The sequence below is a fragment of the Octodon degus genome, unplaced genomic scaffold (assembly GCF_000260255.1).
Source record: "Octodon degus isolate 3935 unplaced genomic scaffold, OctDeg1.0 scaffold00031, whole genome shotgun sequence".
In the NCBI taxonomy this organism is placed as follows: Eukaryota; Metazoa; Chordata; class Mammalia; order Rodentia; family Octodontidae; genus Octodon; species Octodon degus.
The window spans coordinates 18,460,375-18,481,718 of record NW_004524607.1 but is presented as its reverse complement, the minus strand read 5'-3'; the positions used below and the strand labels follow the sequence as shown (position 1 = coordinate 18,481,718).

General features: G+C 42.0%; 1 protein-coding gene across 6 annotated transcripts in view; it reads right to left on the bottom strand.

Moving 5' to 3' along the window:
• Positions 1-4,906: 4,906 nt before the first annotated feature.
• The window catches only part of Zkscan5 (zinc finger with KRAB and SCAN domains 5), a 74,604-nt gene continuing 58,166 nt past the window's right edge, over positions 4,907-21,344 (bottom strand). For 3 of the 6 annotated variants that reach the window (XM_023713386.1, XM_023713387.1, XM_023713384.1), the window contains 2 exons: positions 11,141-11,758; positions 4,907-6,571 (listed from right to left, as the gene is read on the bottom strand). In XM_023713386.1, coding sequence (XP_023569154.1) covers positions 5,445-6,571; positions 11,141-11,758 — 1,745 coding nt within the window. In that variant the 3' untranslated portion in view covers positions 4,907-5,444. Of the gene's footprint in view, positions 6,572-11,140; positions 11,759-17,644; positions 17,781-18,074; positions 18,158-21,344 lie in introns of all 6 variants that reach the window. The other 3 variants (XM_023713382.1, XM_004629713.2, XM_023713383.1) reach the window with 2 other exon arrangements.

Sequence of the window (21,344 nt, the reverse complement as noted above, 5' to 3'; positions counted from 1 at the left end):
TCCCAAGTTCAATCCCTGGTACTGCAAAACAAACAAACCAAAAAGCATACTGACCAGTCAGAGAGCCCACTGCAAGTGCACCATTGCCTTCCTCAATGGGGTACCACTCACCATGAGGGTTCTCTAGGAACTTGGGGAGGGGGTCTTATCTTGGTGGTTCTCTATAAAAGAAAATATTTAAGCTTCTCCTCTGCCTGGGGAAACGACCAAGTTTTAAAATAGGTTCTCACTAATAAAAAAGAAATAAAAGAACTGATGGGGAATCTAGGCTCTTGGGTGGAAGATTCAGGGCACCTTGTGTAGTACAGCAGTTTAATTGGGGCTACTTCTTGGCCAAGTTTGTAGTGGTCCACTGTGATTTGCCATGATTCACGATCCTAGTTCTACAGTGTCCTGATTGGTGAATCAAATAGAGGTATGAAAGGTTCTATTACTCATATATATTAAATATGCAAGGATAGCACTCATCTTTGCCATTCCCAAGAAAATAATATCCTTCTTAACTACCCTGACTGGATTGGCATATTTTCAGGCACTCCCACCATATTTTGCTACTTTGATAGCTTCTCTGTTGTGCAGATTTTCAGGCATGAAGATGCCAACTGAAACCTCTCTTTTCTACTGCAACAGATCTCAATCTACAAGTGAAGGTTCTTTCAAATAAGTTTATGTCCTCTCGTATCACACACTGAGGAACCAGGAACATGAACACTAAGTGGGTTCATACACCCCAGTTAAAACTCTACTTACCTGACTCCCATATGGTTCTGTGATGAGGAGAAATGAGTCGTGGGTATTCTTTCTTTTTTTTTTTTTTACGGAACCGGGGATTGAACTCAGGCCGTTGCACTTGCCAGAGAAGCACTTATTCCACTGAGCCATCTCTCCGGCCCCTTTGTTTCTAATGTAGAATGACTTCAGTGAATAGCCATGAGTCGCTTTAAAATAGGGAAGTTGTTCTACGCGTTTTATCTATCCATAACATGGTATGATCCTTCCTCAAAAAGATAAATTCACCTTTAATCAATGGGTTGGTTTTTTTTTTAATTTAGTACAGCATCTACAGGGTCTCACTATGCAGATCCAACTCGGAGTGATGTCTCAATCGCCACCTCAGCGCACTCTGAGGACTGGACCAGCACAGCACACCGGGGACCCAACTTGGCCACTGAGTTCTGTCCAAGCAGGCACTAATCAATTGCTCTTATGTTATAAATACTGAATTGTGATTTGGGGTGGTTGACGTCAGGGATGGTTGGCATCAGACTTCTGTTCATTCATTCTTCTGATTAAGTATATTAAATGAATCTCTCATTAGACATTTCTATATATCCCTAAATTCCGCCTCTGAGCTATCCATTCAAGCACTGCTACCTATCACAGTAACTACATCTACTTTGCTACTGATAGTTACACTCTGCTACCTACATTCTGCTATTCTAGTTTTTATTTATTGTATTGAATTTTTTTTCTTTTTTTCTTTTTTTCTTTTTTTTTTTTTTTTTTTGCAGAACTGGGGATTGAACTCAGGTCCTTGCGTGTGCCAGGGAAGTATTTATTCTACTGAGCCACCTCCCCAGCCCCCATTCTGCTATTCTGGAATCTATCATTCTTTGCCACTCAGAAGCCCAGCTGTTTTTTCTTTTTTTGTTTTTTAATACCAAGAATTGAACTCAGGGACCTTATGCTTACCATATGTAGTCACATAGGCCACTAAGCTATCTCCCCAGCCCCGTTGTTTAAGAGCATCTATTACCACCAGTCTAGCAAATGAGAATAAGGTTTATAATTATGCTTATGCTCCTGTCCCTACCTATGCAGTTCTCACTGTCTTGGTACAGTGTTCTCCAGACCCTCCTAAGAAACATAGTGGATGGCACCTTGTTTGGTCCTACATAGTAATTTCAACCCAATTTCTCTACTTATGAACTTGTTGATCCTGTTGCCCAGCCTGCTACAGCAGTTGTGGCATCTCTACATTATTTAATATGGGCCTTGTCCTTCCTAAACCTTGGTGGGGGTCAAGGGGAGCAGTCTTATTATCATCCCAGGCTGGTTCAGACCTCCAGGGCTCCTACCATTGCCTCAATCTCCTGAGGAGCTCAGATCTTACATAGGCATGGGCCACTATGCCTGGGTTTCCTAACTTTTCAAGAATCATCCTAAATTTATTAATCTTATTTCCCACTTCTCATGTTATTAAATTGTTACATACACAGCACCCTCGTGTTGTCTAGCTTTCCAACTCTAAGTAAGTTCCCAAGCAGTGCTCTCAGGATCTCCTCTCAGGTCACCAGCCCTGCCAGTGCATTCTAACCAAGACCTGCAATTCCTTTGCTATAGAATCACTATCCTGCCTTAGCAGGCATAGCACTTGCAGTCAGATTATGGTGAGACCTGATCCTGCTGTGTCTGGTAGACAAGTACAAAGACCGGAGCAGGTTCAGAGGGTCAGCATTATCTTCTTCATCATTTGCTTCACTCAAGGCATCTACACTGTTTCAGTTTAACTGAAAGCTTCTATTTTTCCATCAAGGGGCTACTTATACAGGATGAAGTCAAGAGAATCAAAGGATTCAAAAATGCTCAAGCAGCTGGGTATGGGGGCCTGTAATCCCAGCACTCAGGAGGCAGAGGCAGGAAGATTTCTGCAAACTCAAGGCCAGCCTGGGCCACACAGTGAACTCAAGGCCAGACTGAATTACACAGCAAGATCCTGTCTCCAAAAAAAATGTGCTCAAGTATAGTTATTCATGTAGCCCTGTCTTTGCACCTTTTCCCTGCCAGAGTCCTGACTCTGACTAGTGCCACCCTGGTTGTGAATTTGGGCTTTTGTGAAGTTCAGTCATTGTCAGATTTAAACCTTAAATCTGAACCCTAGTTCTGTGATTATGCCCGTAGATAAGGGTCTTTCTACGTTTCATTAATTTGGTGGCCACTCACCCTGTCATTTTCTATCTTGGAAGAGTCAGCAGCTTTCAGCAGAAACACTAATCCTGTAGTCCTTATAAAATATTCCTGATTGCCCCAAACCTTATATAAATCAGTTCATTTTTCCTCTCGTATCCCATCCCAGGTCACAAGTCAGTGTGGCAAGGACCGCGCAGGTACCATATGATCAGAATAGCAACAGTCCACTCCCCACCAGTGATGGGGTCCTCATGGCCTGATGGTGACAACTCCACAAGACACTCAGTCAACTCCTAAGGACCAAGCATCGCACCGAATATCTTAATGTGAGATTCTACAGAGTAGAACCTAAAAAAGGGACTCAGAGCCACAGAGGTTTGCTGAGTGTGCTTCTCAAGAAAAGCCTTGGAGGGAGGGAACAAATAAGAACAAGGAAGGGAAAGCCAAGGTAATAAAAAGATAAGATGAAATCTATCTTTGGCCTGATCCCAAGGGTTCTAGGACACAAATTGCCCCAGTTGTCCTCCTCGGTGTAAATAAATCAACTTTTTTCTATCCTTGTCAATCACGTCAACATCACTGGATGGGGACACAGAGGGGAAAATTCCTGGATCGAGGCAGCTCCCATCTTCTAAGAGCAGTCCCCAAGTTACTAAAGAAAGACTTCTATGTGCACCTCAAAAACAAAACACAGGGGCTGGTGAGATGGCTCAGTGGTCTAAAGCACCTACTTGGAACAAGCTTAGCAAAGCACAGGGACTGCGGTTCAATCCCCCAGCACCACATGCCAGCCAGCCCCGCCCCCTGGTGGGCTGAGCTGGCCACACACACACACACACACACACACATAAAATTAAAAAAAAAAAAAAAAACAAAGAGCAGCTGGGGGGTGAGTATACCAGCTCAGTAAAGGAATCTGAAGTAGGCAACACCATGAGCCACACAATCAACACTTTATGGGAACCAAAAAAAAGATGCAGGACTTCAGCAGCACTCCTGAATGCTCTCACTCTCTGTAGCAAACACACTTAGTCAATGCTCTTATCCATGTTATCTTTCCCCTGCAAAATCCCTACCAAGATCTTCTCAAATGGCAGGTAGTACTGGACCACATCTATAGCAGCTCCTTGCTAGTTTTCCAACTCCACCTGAGACATAAACTGATACTCTACAACCAATAGACTACAAAGGAAGTCTATGCTCAAGATACTTGGGTGGACATACTGCTTATACTGAGATCTCTAGCCAGGAGTGGTAGCATACATCTGTACTCCCCGCACTCGGGAGGCTGAAGTAGGAGGTCTGCCACAAATTCAAGGCCATCCTGGGCTCCATAGTGAGTTCAAAGCCAGCCTGAACTACATAGCAAGACCCTGTCTCAACAAATTAATGAATGAAAGTCTCTAATTCAAGCAAGGTATGGTGGCACACACCTATAATTACAAAAGTCTGGTAACCCGAGGCAGGACTGCAAATCCAGCCTACCCTGGTTAACTCAGCAAGACCCAATCTCAAATGATGATGATGATGATGATGATGATGATGATGATAATGATGATGATGATGATGATGATGATAAGAGTTTAGCTCAGTGGTAAAGCCCTGGCTTCAATCCTTAGTACCATACACACACACACACACACACACACACACACACACACACAAATTCTAATGCAACATGGTCAAATTTACTCTGTGAATTTGTGTATACTATAAAATAAACCAGCCTCCAGGGTTTGCCTTTCTTCTGTCTCCCTAAGGTCTTTCTCAAATATCTGAACATGGCTTGACTAAGGGTATAGTTTCTCAGGAATTTATAAACTTAACTTTTCTTCTTAGATAACCCTGTCATTCATACAATCAAAATGAAAGGTACAGTATTTTGTAAGTAATATGTTCATTGAATAAGGCAGTATAAACACATCTTATCCAGGTTCAGAAACACATCTGAACCTCCATTTTGCCAAAATATAGACACTTAAGTCAATTTCTTTTCAAAGGCTTTAATACTCAAGATGGGAACAATGACTGGAGTATTGTAGTGGTTGGCATAATTGTTTCTCGAAAGCATTCATTGCTTAAGTACCAAGACAGATATCATGCTGAAGAGTTCTTTCACTGCACTCTCCCCTGAATCAATATGCTGTCAAACAAGGCAGACACTAAAAATAAAGCTTATTTGTACTGCATTCATGAGCCTTTTCCCATTGTCAGTTTTCTGGGATTCTAATAAGTGAGTGTCATCTGAAGGCTTTCATTCATCTGCCATATCCAGGGGTTCTCTTTTCATCTAGATTTCTAAGCATACAGATACTACCCAAAGCACACTTCTCAAAAGGTAAAGCACACTGGTATTACTGTGGATGCTCCAGTGTTCCTGTAGGCTGAGATCTAATTGAAAGAATTCAATACACCTGTAGGTTTTGATGGTCAGGATGGAAAAACGCCTGATATTGTTATTACACTCATTATACAAATAAGGTCTCTCTTTAGGAAGGCTTCTCTAATATTGGGCGGTTTCTCAATAGAAACATCTATACGCATACGGAGTTTATGGGATCTGTCCTCTCATGGCTTCTCAGATGCTTAAAGAGGCTACAACTCCAGCTGAAACTCATTCCACATTCTTTACATTGAAAAGGTTTCTCACCAGTATGGATTCTCTGATGTTGATTAAGATGTGACTTCAGAGTGAAGCCTCTTCCACATTCATTACACTGGTGTGGTTTTGTACTAGGGTAGGTTTTTTGATGTTGTTTTATGTGGGAACATGGGCCAATATTTCCTCTACAAATGTCACATTTATGGGTTTTCTCTGCAGTGTGAGTTCTATAATGTTGAATAAGGTCTGAACTATAATTAAAGGCTTTTCCGCATATATCACATTTATAAGGCTGCTCTTGTAACTCAATCTTTTTGTCTTCAATAACAGTCAAGTTCCAACTGTACGCTTCTTCACAAATGCCATTTTTCTCATTTTTCTGACCTACATGTAGCACCTGATGTTCTATTAGGCTGACATACTGAAAAAAGATTTCTCCACATTCATGGCACTGATGGGACTTCTCACGGGAGTGGAGCCGCAGATGTCCAGCAAGGTGGGAACGCCTCCCAAAGCCTTTCCCACATTCGTTACACTTAAAGGGTCTCTCCCCACTGTGCACACTCTGATGCTGAACGAGGTGGGACCTCACTCTAAATGCTTTCCCACATAAATGACACGTGTAGGGTTTCTCACCCGTGTGAACTCGCTGATGCTGAGTGAGGTGCACGCGTTGGTTATAGCTCTTCCCACACTCATCACACCGAAATGGCTTCTCCCCAGTGTGAATTCGCTGATGTTGAATAAGATGTGCACTCTGAATAAAGCTCTTTCCACATTCATTACATTTATGCGGCCTCTCTCCTGTGGAGGGTTTTTTGTGGATGTAAGTGACTTCGTTGCAACCCATCCTCTTTGAGGAGGACTGTCCCAGGATCTCCTTCACAGGAATCCCCTGCTTTCTTTCAGGCTTGCCTTGGGGTTCATAGTCTTCTCCAAAAGCTTGAACTTCAAGAGCATTTCTTTGGACTTTTCTTGATACTTCCACATCTGCTTCTGAAAATTCTGAAATCTTGTTCTTAACATTCAGTTCTGTAGTCCTACTTCTTTTGTCGCTGCCTAAAGAACAAAAATGCAAACATCATCAGTTATTTTACAGAAGAAAAAAGTCAGCATGAGAGAAGAGAATAACTAAATGAAACTATAACAGATGTAACAAAAGGGGATAGGTATTTTGATACCAAAAGAAATAAAAAGGAGAAAAAAAATTTGTATTTGTCCAATGAAAAGACAAAAACAAAGAGATTTACTTAATGGGTAGTAAGAATGATTGAGGTTAGGCAATAACCTAGGTGAGGTTAGGGCAAGATAAGGCAAAAATTGTCAGGATATGGAAGGAGTAAGAGGAATTCTGAAAGAGGAGGGAAGACAGGAATGAGGAGAGATTTAGTGCCCCAAAAGGAGGAGTTAGAAACACTGAATCAGGCAGAACAGAAACATAATTGGGGCCGGCCAGAGAGCTCAGCGGATTAAAGCACCTGCTTAGGCAGATGCAGGGACCAGGGTTTGATTCCTGCCCCCAGGGTGAGCTATGATGATTGAGACTGGGCATGGTGGCGCACGCCTGTAATCCCAGCACTTGGAACACTGAGGTATGAGTATTACTGTGAGCTCAAGGCCAGTCTAGGTTACATAGTAGTGAGACGAAGGCCAGCCTGAACTGCATAGTGAGACCTGTCTCAAAAAGCAAAACAAAATAAAACCAAAAGAAAGAGGAACATGTGCACCACCACATCAGGCATGCTTCACTCATCTTTCTGCCCCCCCCCCCCCCCCAGACCACAGCTCCATGAGAACTCCAAGGGAATCCGTTCTATTCCCTGCCAGGTTCTGAGCACCTACTGCTACAGGCCCTCCTTCTTGGGTCCAAAAGAGAAAAAGGAGGCTGAGAATAATGCCTGGGGAATAAGAGGACAACTGCAAGTAGGATGCGAAAGATACTTAAGAAGCAGTTGCTTTTCAAGTCCAGAGAGCTCTCAAATGGTCTTCCTAAATGAGACAGTCATCAAGGACAATGAGATAAAACTGGCTAAGGAGACGGCTCAGTTCAACACAAAACTCTAAAGACATTACAAACTTTCTACCTGTCTACCCCATGAAGGAAGACACAGCAGTGGCTGTTAATGTGAATCACAGGTAGCTGAGCTTGAGGACATCAAAAGCATAGATTTAAAAATTAGAAGATAAAACTGCTCACCAGGTGTGGTGGTGCACACCTCCAATCTCAGCAGCATGAGAGGCAGAGGTAAGAGGATTCCAAGTTTGAGCCCAGCCTAATGACCTGGCAAGACTGTTTGAAAGAGCGAGGAGTGTAGGGGCCTGCCCCTTAGCTCAGTTCTTTAAGTGGCTGCTTCAACAAAGCAGGCAGGCTCAGATTGCTGTGGTTTGATCTCCACAACTCAAGCCAGCCAAACCTGCCCTGAAGGCATTCTGAGACAGGGTCCCCCCCCCCAAAAAAAAAAAAGAGCGAGGAGTGTGCTGGGCCTGCTCAGTGTGAAAAACCTAGGTTCAATCCCCAGTATTATAAATTAATAAAATTTAATCAAAAACTGGCCAGTCTTAGAAAGTGAACTGAAGAATACTAATAAAGGCCTTAAAGTTTACAGTACAGTTTACGGTGATCTCATCCATATTTTTTTTTCTTTCTTTTTTTTTTTGTATTTTAGGGAACGGTTTACAGGGTGTTCAGGGTCTCACTACTAGATCAGACTCACAGTGATCCATCTGTTTACAGCCTCCCAAGAGCTAGGATTACAGGCGTGCGCCACCACGCCTAGTCTTTTTTTTTTTTTTTTTGCGGTACTGGGGCTTGAACTCAGGCCCTTGCACTTGCCAGGCAGGCGCTTATTCTACTGAGCTATCTCCCCAGCCCGAAGCCCAGTCTTGACTGCCATCTCAGTGAGCCCCGGAGGCGGGGCCAGCACTGTAGGCCTGGGGATGGAACACACCAGCCCCTGCACCTGCTTGCAGGGGCTTTAATCTGCTGAGCAATTTGGGCGGCTGTTCATCCATATTTAATGTCACTTGAAAAGATGGGTTTTTTTGTACCAGAGATTGAACTCAGGACTTTGTGTTTGCCAGGCAGGTGCTTCTGCCACTGAGCTATCTCCGCAGCTGAAAAGATTCTTACAAAGTAAATAAACAGGAACAAAAAAAGGGGGATATAAATAAAGGACCGTGTGTGTGTGTGTGTGTGTGTGTGTGTGTGTGTGAAAAATATATATATCCATTTGTTACAAAGGAAGAACTTTGTAACAAATGGATCTGCATGCCTGTAGGAAAAAGATAGTTAGGATAGATATACAGCTACTTTCTCAGTTCATTAAGAAGAAAGGTTTGTACTAATATTGTTTAGATAGTTGGTCCAACGGTTGTCGGTTATTGTTAAACTAGTATTGTTTAGACAAAACATCATGTCTGCATTTTGTCCTCTGAATAACTACTAGGAAGACAACAACAGGCAATGTATTAATTATTGTAATTGTCATATTAATCTGTTTTGAAACTTTCATTGTTATTTTATTTTTTCTCATTAAAATGAAAAAAACTGTGTGTGTGTGTGTGTGTGTGTGTGTGTGTGGCCAGCTCAGCCCACCAGGGGGCGGGGCTGGCTGGCATGTGGTGCTGGGGGATTGAACCGCAGTCCCTGTGCTTTAGCTAACCTTGTTCTAAGTAGGTGCTTTAGACCACTGAGCCATCTCACCAGCCCCAAAAAAAATTTTTAAAAAGTAAATAAAACACAAAATTTTACTCAACCTTATTCATAACCAGTTAATAAAAATGAGCATAAAAACAAATTATCTTCTGCTTGCACAAATCTGTAAAAAATTTTAATAACCCTAGCAATTTTTTATTAAAATAGATACTTTCAGGGACAGCAAGACAGCTCAGCAGAATAAGCGCCTGTTTAGGCAAACACAGGGACCCAGTTTGATCCCTGGCACCACAGCCTGTGCCAGCCCCACCCCCAGGCACACTGAGCTGGTACACAGTCTGGGATTGGTGGTGCACACCTGTGAAAACAGGAGGGTCACTACAAGTCGGAGCTGTGTAGTGAAACCCTGTACCAAATACATAAAAAATAAATTTTAAAAAAATTTGATACTTTCATATGTAGTGTGTCTTTTTGTTTGTTTGTTTGTTTGTTTGCGGAACTGGGGGTTGAACTCAGGCCCTTGCATTTTCCAGGCAAGCGCTTATTCTACTGAGCTATCTCCCCTGCCCTGTAGTGTGTTTTTTAATTTTTTTTTTTGTACCAGGAATCAAACTCAGCACTTTGCACGTGCCAGACAGGCAGTTGTGCCACTGAGCTATATCCTCAGCCTAGTGCAATTGTTTTAAAAATCAATGTCATAATATGTATCAAGTCATAAAAATATTTATTTTCCACTTACTAAGCCCACCTGGAAATCTATTATAAGCAATAATCACAAATATAGAAAAATGTATAGGGGTAACATGGTTATCAGGAAAATAGATAAAAAATTAAAATTTAACAACAAAAGAACAGTTGAGTAGAGATAAGTAAATTTTTTTTGTTTTTTTGGCGGAACTGGGGATTGAACTCAGGCCCTTGCACTTGCCAGGGAAGCACTTATTCTACTGAGCCATCTCCCCAGCCCCAAGATGAGTGAATTACAATGTAATTTCATGAATGAATGAGGGAAAGGTATCCAAAATAACCAACAGAAGAACTGAGCACTACTGTAAAGTATTATGCCATACTTAACTGTGGGATCAACAATGTGATACAAGTTCATTAAAAAAAGATATAGGAGCCTGGGGAGATAGCTCAGTAAAATAAGTGCTTGTCTGGCAAACACAGCATCCTGAGTTCAATCCCTGGGACTGCAAAAAGAAAAAAAAAAAAAAAAAAAAAAAAAAAAAGATATAGGAGGGCTAGGGATATGGCTCAGCAGTACAGCACCTGCCTGGCAACCTCAAGGTCCTGAGTTCAATTCCCAGTACCCTCCCCCGCAAAAAGATACAGGAAAACACAGTAAGGTTTATTTCTTCTTCTTTCTTCCAAACTTGAAGTATTACCACTATTGTTTTAAAATAAATGAAAAAACCAACATTAACAGAACAGGGAATAAAGAAAGATGGTGGAAGACAAATCCTCTATTACTACAGAAAGCCCTCAGAAAACTTTGCATGGGGGCACAAGCCTGTAATCGTAACACCCTGGGATGCTGAGGCAGGAGGATCTCAAGTTTAAGCGCAGCTAGAACACTTTCGTAATTTGGCCAGACCTATTCTCAAAATAAAGAATAAAATAGGCTGGGAATGTGGCTCTGTTTAAAGGCTCTGGGTTCAATCCCTAGTACTCCCAAAAAAGAATGTCTATAATGTATGAGTCAAGCAATAGCAGTATTAGGTTAAAATATGGAATTACCAAAAAAAAAAAAAAAACAGGCAAGTGAAGAAAGCAAGTAAGGGGGCAGCAGGTCATGAGAGGAAGAGAGGAATAGGATTTTTGCTATTAATCTGACAGTTAAGTATAAAAATAAAATAGACTGTGCCCTTCCTACTATACCCAGTATTGCAACCCATCTGTCCTGTGCCACTAAGCTAATAACACAAAATTTTGCCCTCCTGTAATTCCCAATACAAACCCCTGCCACGTACATCTTTGGGACTTCCCCCGGAAGTGCCGTTTCAGGTGCTCGATGAGGTGCGAGTGGCGGCCGAAGCTCTTCCCGCACTCACTGCACCCGTAGGGCCTCTCCCCGCTGTGGACGCTGTGGTGCTGCACGAGGTGGGAGCTCACCCGGAACGCTTTGCCACACACCTGGCACTTGTAGGGCTTCTCGCCGGTGTGGACTCTCTGGTGCTGCGTGAGGTGCACGCGCTGATTGTAGCTCTTCCCGCATTCACCACATTGAAACGGTTTTTCTCCAGTGTGGATTCGCCGGTGCTGAATAAAGTTGGAGGCTTGAAGAAAAAACTTCCCACAGTCGTTACAGCGGTGCCCTCTCTCCCCATTTGCGCTCTGCTTACGGTTAATGTCGGTGCTAGCGCTGAGATCTCTCTTCTGGGAAGGATTCTGCCTTGGTTTCCCCACAGCGGGGTCTACTGGCCACCTTTGTACCATGCCCTTAAGGTCACTAACGTCGGCAAACTCTGGACTCAGAGAGACATTTCTCTGGGTGCTTCCTGCTGCCACCCACTGTGAGCTGGGTGAACTGGCTTCATTGGAAATCTGCTTTACTCTGAGTTCCACATTATTGTTCTTGGACTCATAATCTGAAAAAAAGAGAAGGAAAATGGGGAAATTAGCTATTCTCTGCATTAGAAGAGATGATAGAGAGGTACAGGATAATTAAGTGGAACCAACGCGTGCTGGGAATGAATGACTTTGTAAAAACGACTTGGAAATGAGGATGCAATAAACACTATGCAGAAAACTATGCAGGGTAGGGAAAGAAAGACTAGCAAGAATGGACCAAAGAACTGAGATTGGACAGCATTCATTCTACTTGATGAAGAAGGTGCCTGGTATTCTCTTGCTCTGTACTTCAAAAGAAGACCTGCTTGTGAACCTATGTACAGTACCAAATAAAATATTAATCCCTCTTTCTTTTCTGTTTTCTTTTCTGTTTTCCTTTCTTTACCTTTTTGTTTTCCAGGAAATCAGACCCAGAAACTTTGCTTGGCAGGTATTCTACCACTAAGAGGGTAGTGAGACCCTGGAGACCCTGTACTAAATAAATAAATAGGTAAATATAAATTTGAAATAAAAAAGAATTTTCAATACATAATAATGGTAATAAAAAATGCTTGCTAAGTGCTCACTCTGAGCCAGGCATTATGCCAACTACTTCACAATTTTATGACACATGCAGTCTCGCAACAACCTGTTGGTGCTATTTCATCCTTTTTTGACGCAGTCCTAAATTATAATTCTTGCGCCCTGAAGACAGTTTTGGTTTTTACTTTATTCCATGGTGCTGGGATTGGACCAGGCTTTATGCATGCAAAGAACACACACTACAACTTACCAACATCCCCAGCCCCGCCTGAAGACAATTTTAATTCACCACATAGCTATTTTTACTGTTTTCCTACACAGCAACAGTGAAAACTAATATGTAAGTAACAGTAAAAACCTACTATATGAGGCAGGCTCAGCATTGTAGGCCCCTCAGCGGAAGGCATTGTCTGCAGGCTCTGAGCAGCATCTCTGCCTTTACCTTCTGGGAGTCTGGAAAGCTCAGATCCGCTTCATCAGTTCATATTCGGGGGCACCAAACCCTAGCATCCAAGCCAGAGGAGGCATTTACCCTTTCACTTACGAGAGAAGTAGAGGTATGAATTACTGATTGAGACTGAGCTATAAATGAGTGCCTTTTCCTTCTTCAAGGATGCTACCTCTGGTTGGGAGATAGCTTGGCAGTCTGAGTGCCTGCCTGGCAAGTGCAAGGACCCTGGTTCGATCCCTGGTACCACATGCCATGCTGGCCCTGTGCTGAGCTGGCCATCAAAACTGGGCATGGTGGCGCACACCTGGAATCCCAGCACTGGGAAGGTGGAGACAGGAGGACCACTAGGAGTCTGAACTGCATAGTGAGACCCTGTACCAAACACATAAATAAATAAATTCAGGCTAATATATGTATACAAATGGGGCCGGGGAGATGGCTCAGTGGTATAAGTGCTTCTCTGGCAAGCACAAGGGCCTGAGTTCAATCCCCGGTTCCGCAAAAAAAAAAAAAAAAAAAAAAAAAAATCTATGTATAAAAATGAATATTCCTCATAAATAAATTTCATGTTTATATTTTGATCACAAAAAAAAAAAACCTACTATAAAACAAGTTTTTCTGGGGAGATAGCTCAGTAGCATAAGTGCCTGCCTGGCAAGCACAAGGTCATGAGTTTGAGCCCAGTACCAAAAAAAAAAAAGGTTTTTTTCTACCCCATTTAACTAAAGATAGTCCCAACAATCACAGTGTAAGGTGTGAACAAAACATACAGTAAATGTTTCAACGCTGGTGCGATGGCTCAGTGGTCTAAAGCACCTACTTAGAACAAGCTTAGCAAAGCACAGGGATCACAGTTCTATCCCCCAGCACCACATGCCAGCCAGCCCTGCCCCCTGGTGGGCTGAGTTGGCCACACACACATACACACAAATAAATAAATACATTTTTAAAAAAAGAACCTTGCCCTGTCTGACTGCCTATAAAAAATTAAAAAAAAAAAAAAAATTATTGGGGCTGAGGAGGTGGCTCAGTAGAATAAGCACTTGCCTGGCAAGTGCAAGGGCCTGAGTTCAATTCCCAGTTCCGCAAAAAAGAAAGAAAAAAGAAAAAAATTATTACACTAAAAGACACAGTCATTAGCTCCCTTCAAAATACTCAAAGATTCCCCTTCACTTTCCTTCACTTCAAACACATTCCATCATTCTTGGCATTGTATAATAAAGTTTCTGTCATTACCAGAACTCAAACTCAAGATCTTGTCCTTGTCAGACAGGCACTATGTCGCTGAGCTATAACCCCGGCCCTGAAGTTTTTAAAACTTAAACATTCATCATAGTTTTCAAGCACCCCTTGTGTCTCTCTTTTGTTACTATCCACCCATGCTCACACATTTTACTCTTACTGGAATTCTCTCCCATTCAACAAGACAAACAAGCATATGCCTTTCTTTTTATAGGAATGAATTTTAAAAAATTAGAGTTCTGGACTGGGGAGATAGCTCAGTGGCATAAGTACTTGCTTGGCAAGTACAAGGTCCTGAGTTCAATCCCTGATACTGAAAAAAATAAAAAATAAAAAAAATTCGAGTTCTACGTATCTCTCCCGATACATTAACAACTGTCCTTTCCTAAGGACAGGGGCTACATACATTGTGATACCAATGAGCTTATAGACTCTTCCTGTCTTTTCCCTTGACTTTTCATAGTGTAGATGACAAGCTTTCTGATGAGATTCTTGGTTTATTTGTCTGCTCAACTGTCCTTGCTCAGTGCAATGCCAGGCTGCAGAGCAATGCGGGGCTGGGGTGGGGGTGAAGGTAGTACAAAAATGCTCAATGAGGATTCAAAATCATGACCTTCAAGTTCACTGGTTCCCTAGCTTATCTAAGTTTGGCTCTTATTCATATTTTCAGAGCTATATAAAAATGTTTCCATCACTATATTTAAAAAATGGACCAATACACATGGTATGCTTAGTTTTTCATGAACTTATATACATAAAGAACACGTCTAGAGATATAGCTCAGTGGCTTAAGCACGTGCCTGGCAAGAGCAAGACCCTGAGTTCAACCCCTGGTATCACAAAAACAAACAAAAATGTCTAGAACTGAGAAGGCTCTATATGATAGCATATACCTATAATCCTAGTACTCTGTGAGGCAGGAGGATCCCAAGTTCAAGCTCAGCATGAGCAACTACAGAAATCAGGAAAGCCCTGTGCCTAAAATTAAAAGGTAGGGGGAAGCAACTTAGTAGGAAGGTCCTGGATTTGATCCCCTGTACCACAAAGCAAACAAACACATTCAGAAGTACAATCAACATCCCTGGTAATAACCACTGCCTTTCTGGCTGTGCTGGCATACACCTGCAAATATAGCATTCAGGATTCTGAGGCAGGAGGATTTCCAGGAGTTCAAGGCCATCTGGGCCATACAGTAAGTTCAAGACCAGCCTGAACTGCGTAGCCAGACTCTACCTCAAGAAATAAACAAAGAGCAAAACAATCTATCCATAAACCCATGTATTCTCAGTGATCAATGCTCTCTCTTCCCCTTCAGAGACAAAGTTCTAGAAAGTTTATCTAGAATACCTTCCTTGGTGCCAGGGAGACAGCACAGTGAAATAAGTGATTGCTTGGCAAGTGCAAGGTCCTGAGTTCAATCCCTAGTACTACAAAATTAAATAAATAAATAAATAAATAAATAAATAAATAGAATGCTTTCCTCAAACCCCTCCACTTTGTAGTTTAAGACACTGTCTCATGTCCCAAATATTCCAGCCATTCCATGTCTCCAAGATACATTTATTTATTTTTTAAGTCTCATTTCCAAATATGGTATTTTAAAAAATTATAACCTTCTAGGATCCTGCTAAAAATCCATAAGCACAACCCAAATGTGGCCTAAGGAGGCACATTTATTGTATGGTCTCAATGTAGAAGAGTAGACAGAAATTGTAAAGATGTTGTAATAAAGATAATGAGAAAAATAATTCCAAAAGAATTCAGAACAGCTGGAAGAGTGACACAGGAAAGGACTTTGCCAAGAACCTCCAATTCTGAAGCCATTAAGTCAAGCCCCAGGTGGTGCCTGAAAACACTGACAATACTAACAGGTTTAAAGCAGCTTTTGGAAATTAAAAGGAAGAGACTAAAGAAAATTGTTCTTTAATATACCTTTCCCCTCCTCACAGACATGGTCTTTGTGGTTAGTCTGGCCTTGAGCTCACAGCAATCCTCCTGCCTCAGCATCCCAGGTGCTGGGATTACAGCTGTGCACCACCACACCTAGCTGAAATATAACATTCTTACTATATAGATAATTCGCTGAGATAAATGAATACCCCTAAGATCCCAACAGATTAATGAACAGAGAGGACATAAGAAGAAATTCTTGAAAATACTAATAGTAACCCAAATGTAAAGTTTAAAACAATGAGTCATCTTTATACTTTTTAAGTAAAAGCCTGTGAGTGAACTAAAACCATGAGATAATTCTGACTGCTACAATGCTTTTCAAAGGAAATCTGGCACTATGTACATATTTCACCTGAAGCCCATCTCTGTGCCTGATATGAAGTGGTTCTTCTACAAGAATGATCAAGAAGCTAAAAGCTATAATCTCCAAAATGTCTGCAATAATGCTGAGCTTTCTATCTCTGCTCTGGGCAGCACATGGGGCCATTAGCTTTCAGGACCATAACTTAGTTAGAGGCAGGGGAACAAAATTAATGAAGTGACACAACAAAATGTAGATACCAAGATGAACACTACACAGTAGCAACCTGTGATCTGAGAACTGTGTTGGAGTGTGCTAACCTAATGCTACTGAGCTGGGCATTGCAGTGCATGCCTACAAACTCAGCACTCCTCAAGGCTGAGGCAGGACGATCACAAATCAAGCCCAGTGCAGGCAACTTAGCAAGAGCCTGTCTCAAGATAAATAAGGGCCGGGGAGATGGCTCGGTGGAATAAGTACTTGCCTGGCAAGCGCAAGGGCCCGAGTTCAATCCCCAATTCCACCAAAAAAATAAAAAATAAAAAGATAAAAAATAAAAAAGGCTTGAGGATATAGCTCAATGTTAAGGTTCTGGGTTCAATCTCTAGTAGCCCTTACACTTACACACATACACACACACACACACACACACACACACTCTAAAAATTACTACTACTGAGACATTGTAGTCACTAGGATAATAAAGACTTAGTGTGATATGAGAAGTTTTCATAAATCAGAATTATTCTGTTAAGAATTATATAATTTGCCAAGGAATACAATAACTACTAGAAATTTCATTAAAAGCCAAATCCATTAGTTTTAAGTACTCTCTTATTTTAATACAGTTAAAAGCATTTGATACAGCCAGGAAGATAGTTCAGTGCAATAAGTGCTTGCTTGGCAAGCACAAGGTCCTGAGTTCAATCCCCGGTACTGGAAAAAAAAAAAAAAAAGAATAGTATAAAAGCATTTGATGGATTAAATAGTCCCCTAAGTATGGCACCATCAGTCTTTAATCATACCTTTAAAAATAATAAGATTATTATTGAAATAATCAGAATAATTTGAATGAGAAAAAAATGGCAAAAACACAACAATTAAAACATATGCTTTTTGGGCTGGTGAGATGGCTCAGTGGTCTAAAGCACCTACTTAGAACAAGCTTAGCAAAGCACAGGGACCGCGGTGCAATCCCCCAGCACCACATGCCAGCCAGCCCCGCCCCCTGGTGGGCTGAGCTGGCCACACACACACACACACACACACATAAATAAAGAATGTAAACTAATTTTAAAAAATACTTAAAAAAAAAAAAACATACGCTATTTTATAGGATGTGTTAGAAATACTCCTTACAAAATACGGAAATAAAAAAAAAAAAAAAAACTGAAATTAAGATGTCCTAATCCATGCAGGTGAAATAATTCTTACCCAGAGAAGTAATATTCCCATACTTCTCCTTCCTGCCATCCCTATAAAGAGACTTCTGGGACTGGTCCAAATGTCCCCATTCCTCCAGGATGAAGGATACAGCCACATCAGCCACATCTTCAAATTTCACCAACTTCTGAAACAGGAGATCTTTGCTAAATTCCCACTCCCCGTGTGCAAATCTGGAGTGAGGGGAAGAACTGGGAGCATTACAGCAGGAATTCAGAGGAAAAGAGAGACTTTGCCTCAAAGAGAAGTGGGAGGCATTGGGCAGAAAGAAAAAAGCTAGACAGGAATGAAGGGACTAACCCAAGATGGGCCTGGTCATTGGTCAGAGAAACGGATCTCCTGATAAAGTTGACAATCAAGGCAGCTACCTATCAAAGAAGGGGTATAGGTCCTCACAGAGGGTAAAGGGGTGCCAGCTCACCTGGGACCCAGCTGAGAGAAGTGAAGCTGTCAGCTCCTGGCTGTCCTTCAGGGGAAGGGGAGGAGCTTGGAGAGCAGGAAGGGCTGAAGGAGGAGAAAAAGAGGTGTGAGTGAGAATACTTCTATCTGGTTCTCCCAGCTATACCACAGGCCTCCTCTGCTCACAGATCTACAATGACCCCTGCCAAGATCCTCTGGTTGTTTCTCAAAACTCTATATTCTGGCCCCATCCAAATTTAGCCTCCTGTTCCTCCATCCTGCCAAAGCCAGACTTGTTGCTTTGGTCAGGCTAATTCCTGCTGGACCATTCTCCTATGAAGTATGCAGTGTTCCACTCTGCCTGCATCAACTCTACTGGCCTCCAAGAACAAACAGGGTCTCACATTTTCCATGAAGCTAAAGCATTCCGTAGAGTGCGTGGCTTCATAGGCTTTAATGTTATCTTAGCACACAGCAGATTCTGACTCAGAAGGCAAAAATGGACCTAAGATTTTGCATTTCTAACAAGCTTGAGCAAGTAAGTGGACACCTGGATGAGCAAGATTCCAGTCCAGCCTCTGCCTTCAAGGAACTTTCATGGCTAGTTTATATTCAGTCAAGAGATACAAGTCTACTCTATTACAGAATAGTCAGATAAAACTCCTCTTGCCTTCAGAACCTCTGATGGATAGCACAGACACATAAGCCTGCTTATAACAGTCTGAAAAAATACTAAATCTGAAGTTCCTGACTTTCCACAGGAACAAGGAAGCAGGAGCTGGAGACTGGAGGGGGAGGCAGGGGAGCAGGACCAGCAGCAAGGCCTCTTCTCCTAGGGTGACTCTAGGCAGTGGGGTGGGGGTGTGGGAAATGGCAGGCTTTCCAGTAGAAGAAAAAGCATGTGTGTCACCTTAGCAGATCCCATCTCTGGAGGCTGGAGACCATCTGCGCCTCCATTGTCATCTCTACAGGCTCTGTCTCAGGTCTGTGTGCCCTGATTTACAGTCTTACCTGGTAGTAAGCTATAACTCAACCGTTTCCTTGCTAGTTTCCTATATACGCAGCCTTCTTCTTTCCCAGAACTTGCTTACTTATGAGGACTAGGAAATCACCAATGACACAAAAAGAGAAGACTGCCTCTTAGAAGAAATGAAGACAAAAGTGAGAAATGGAAGATAAGAACAGAGGGATATGAGCCAGGAATGGCCAAAAGGTCAGAACAGGACTTGAAAGACACACTGAATGTTCCATGTTCATGTGAACAGTCACTTGTTGAAATCAAGAAACTGGCTAAGGGCTGGTCTCTGAACAGACAAGGCAAGAAGCTATCTACAAACAGAAGAAAAGAGGAGCCGTGACGAGGCCAGGTGAGTCCGGGAGCATGAGTGATTGAAGGATGGCCAACAGTACATGGGAAAACGTGGAAAAGCCAAGGTGAGATGGCTCAGAATAGGCCACTGGGTCAGACCGCTTAAGGCAGAACCTTGGCTCTGTTGGTTATTGGCTATGACCTTACTCAAGTTACTCAAACTCTTAGACCTTTCTTTTCTTTTTGTCGGTGGGGAAGGGGAATTGAGCCTAGGGCCTTCACAGTGATCTACATCTCCAGCCCTTTTTGAAAAGGAATCCCTGGTTTTAGTTTGTTTTGTTTTGGAGAGAGGTTCATGCTATGTTGTCCTGGCTAGCTTCAAAGTCCTGGATTCAAGCAATCCTCTTGCCTCAGCCTCTCAAGTAGCCGCAGTTACAGGCATGCACCATTAGTAAGAAATATGTATGTACAACAAAGTCTACTGCACATGATTTAGTTACTGAGCTTCTTTTCTGAATAGTTTTAGATCTGTTTCATTTTGTTCTGGTCTTTGTTTGGTACAGGGTCTCACTACACAGCTCAGACTCATAGTGATCCTCCTGTTTTCAGCCTCCACAGCACTGGAATTACAGGTGTACACCACTACAGCCGCTCTGTGCACCACCACACCTGGTCTTGGTGGCCAGCTCTGCAAGGCCAGGGATGGGGCCAGTGTGGCATGTGTCACCAAGGATCGAACCCATGTCCCTGCGCTTGCCTAAACAGGTGCTTAAGTTTGCTGAGCTGTCTCACCAGCCCTGTTTTGTTCTGCTTTTTGAGACTGGGTCTCACTATGTAGTTTAGGCTGGCCTTGAACTCACTATGTAGTGCAGGCTGGCCTCAAATTTGTGGTGATCCTCCTGTCTCAGCCTCTGAGTGCTGGAATTCCAGACGTGGAATTCCACCACCATGCCCAGTTTAAATATTTTCTAAGATTAATATTATTTTTATTGTTTTTGAAGTCTTCTCAAGAAAAATAAAGGGAAAAATGGAAACAAAGTTTTTGTAAATAAGGAGGGGAAGAGGGCTTAAGGGAAGAGGAGGGGAATGGGAAAAAAAAAACAATCCAGTTGTATCATATACAGGTACAAATTCTCTATGATAAATATGATCATTATGTATACCTAAAATGTACCTTAATATACATTTAGTATACCTAAATGTACTGCGAGATAGCGCACTGGTCTAAAGCACCTGCTTAAAAAAGAAAGAAAGAAAGAAAAAAAGAAAGAAAGAAAGAAAGCAAGCAAGCAAGCAAGCAAGCAAGCAAGCAAGCACCTGCTTAGGCAAGCTTAGGTAAGTCCGCAGGGACCAAGGTTTGATCCCTAGTACCACATACCATGCCAGCCCTGCCCCTAGGGTGGGCTGAGCCAACCCCCCCAACACACACACAAATTTTAAAAAAAAGAAAAGGAAATTTATTTTATAAATAGATACACTGTCCAGCTATAGCTTGGGACCTAAATGATCTTAGTTTCCCTATACCTTGAAATATTTTTCCATTTTATTCTAAAACTTATTTCATTGTTACTAGTCACCATAAATTATTCCCAACAATGTTACAAAAAACTAAAATAATGAGAATGGAAAAACAAAGGAAACATTTAGGATGACAGAACAGTGAAATGAATCTTTCTTTATCCTTCTCAAAAATACTACACATGCTGCCCAAAGTACTGCTTCATTCTCCAATCAGGTAGAAAAGAAGACAGTCAACAATGCTTAGTTTTCCTTCCACAAAGTGAGAATGCACTATTTTTCATTTGCTGCCCAAATTGGCAAAAATTTAATGTGCACAAGAAGACATTTACTAGGCAAATCAGAAGATGACAGAGACAATAATCCCACCCCCTAGTGATAACAATAATGATGACACTGAGTATAAAGAAAATCTCAATATAAGTCCTTAAGGATAACATCCTACATAAATTTTCTCAAACTCAA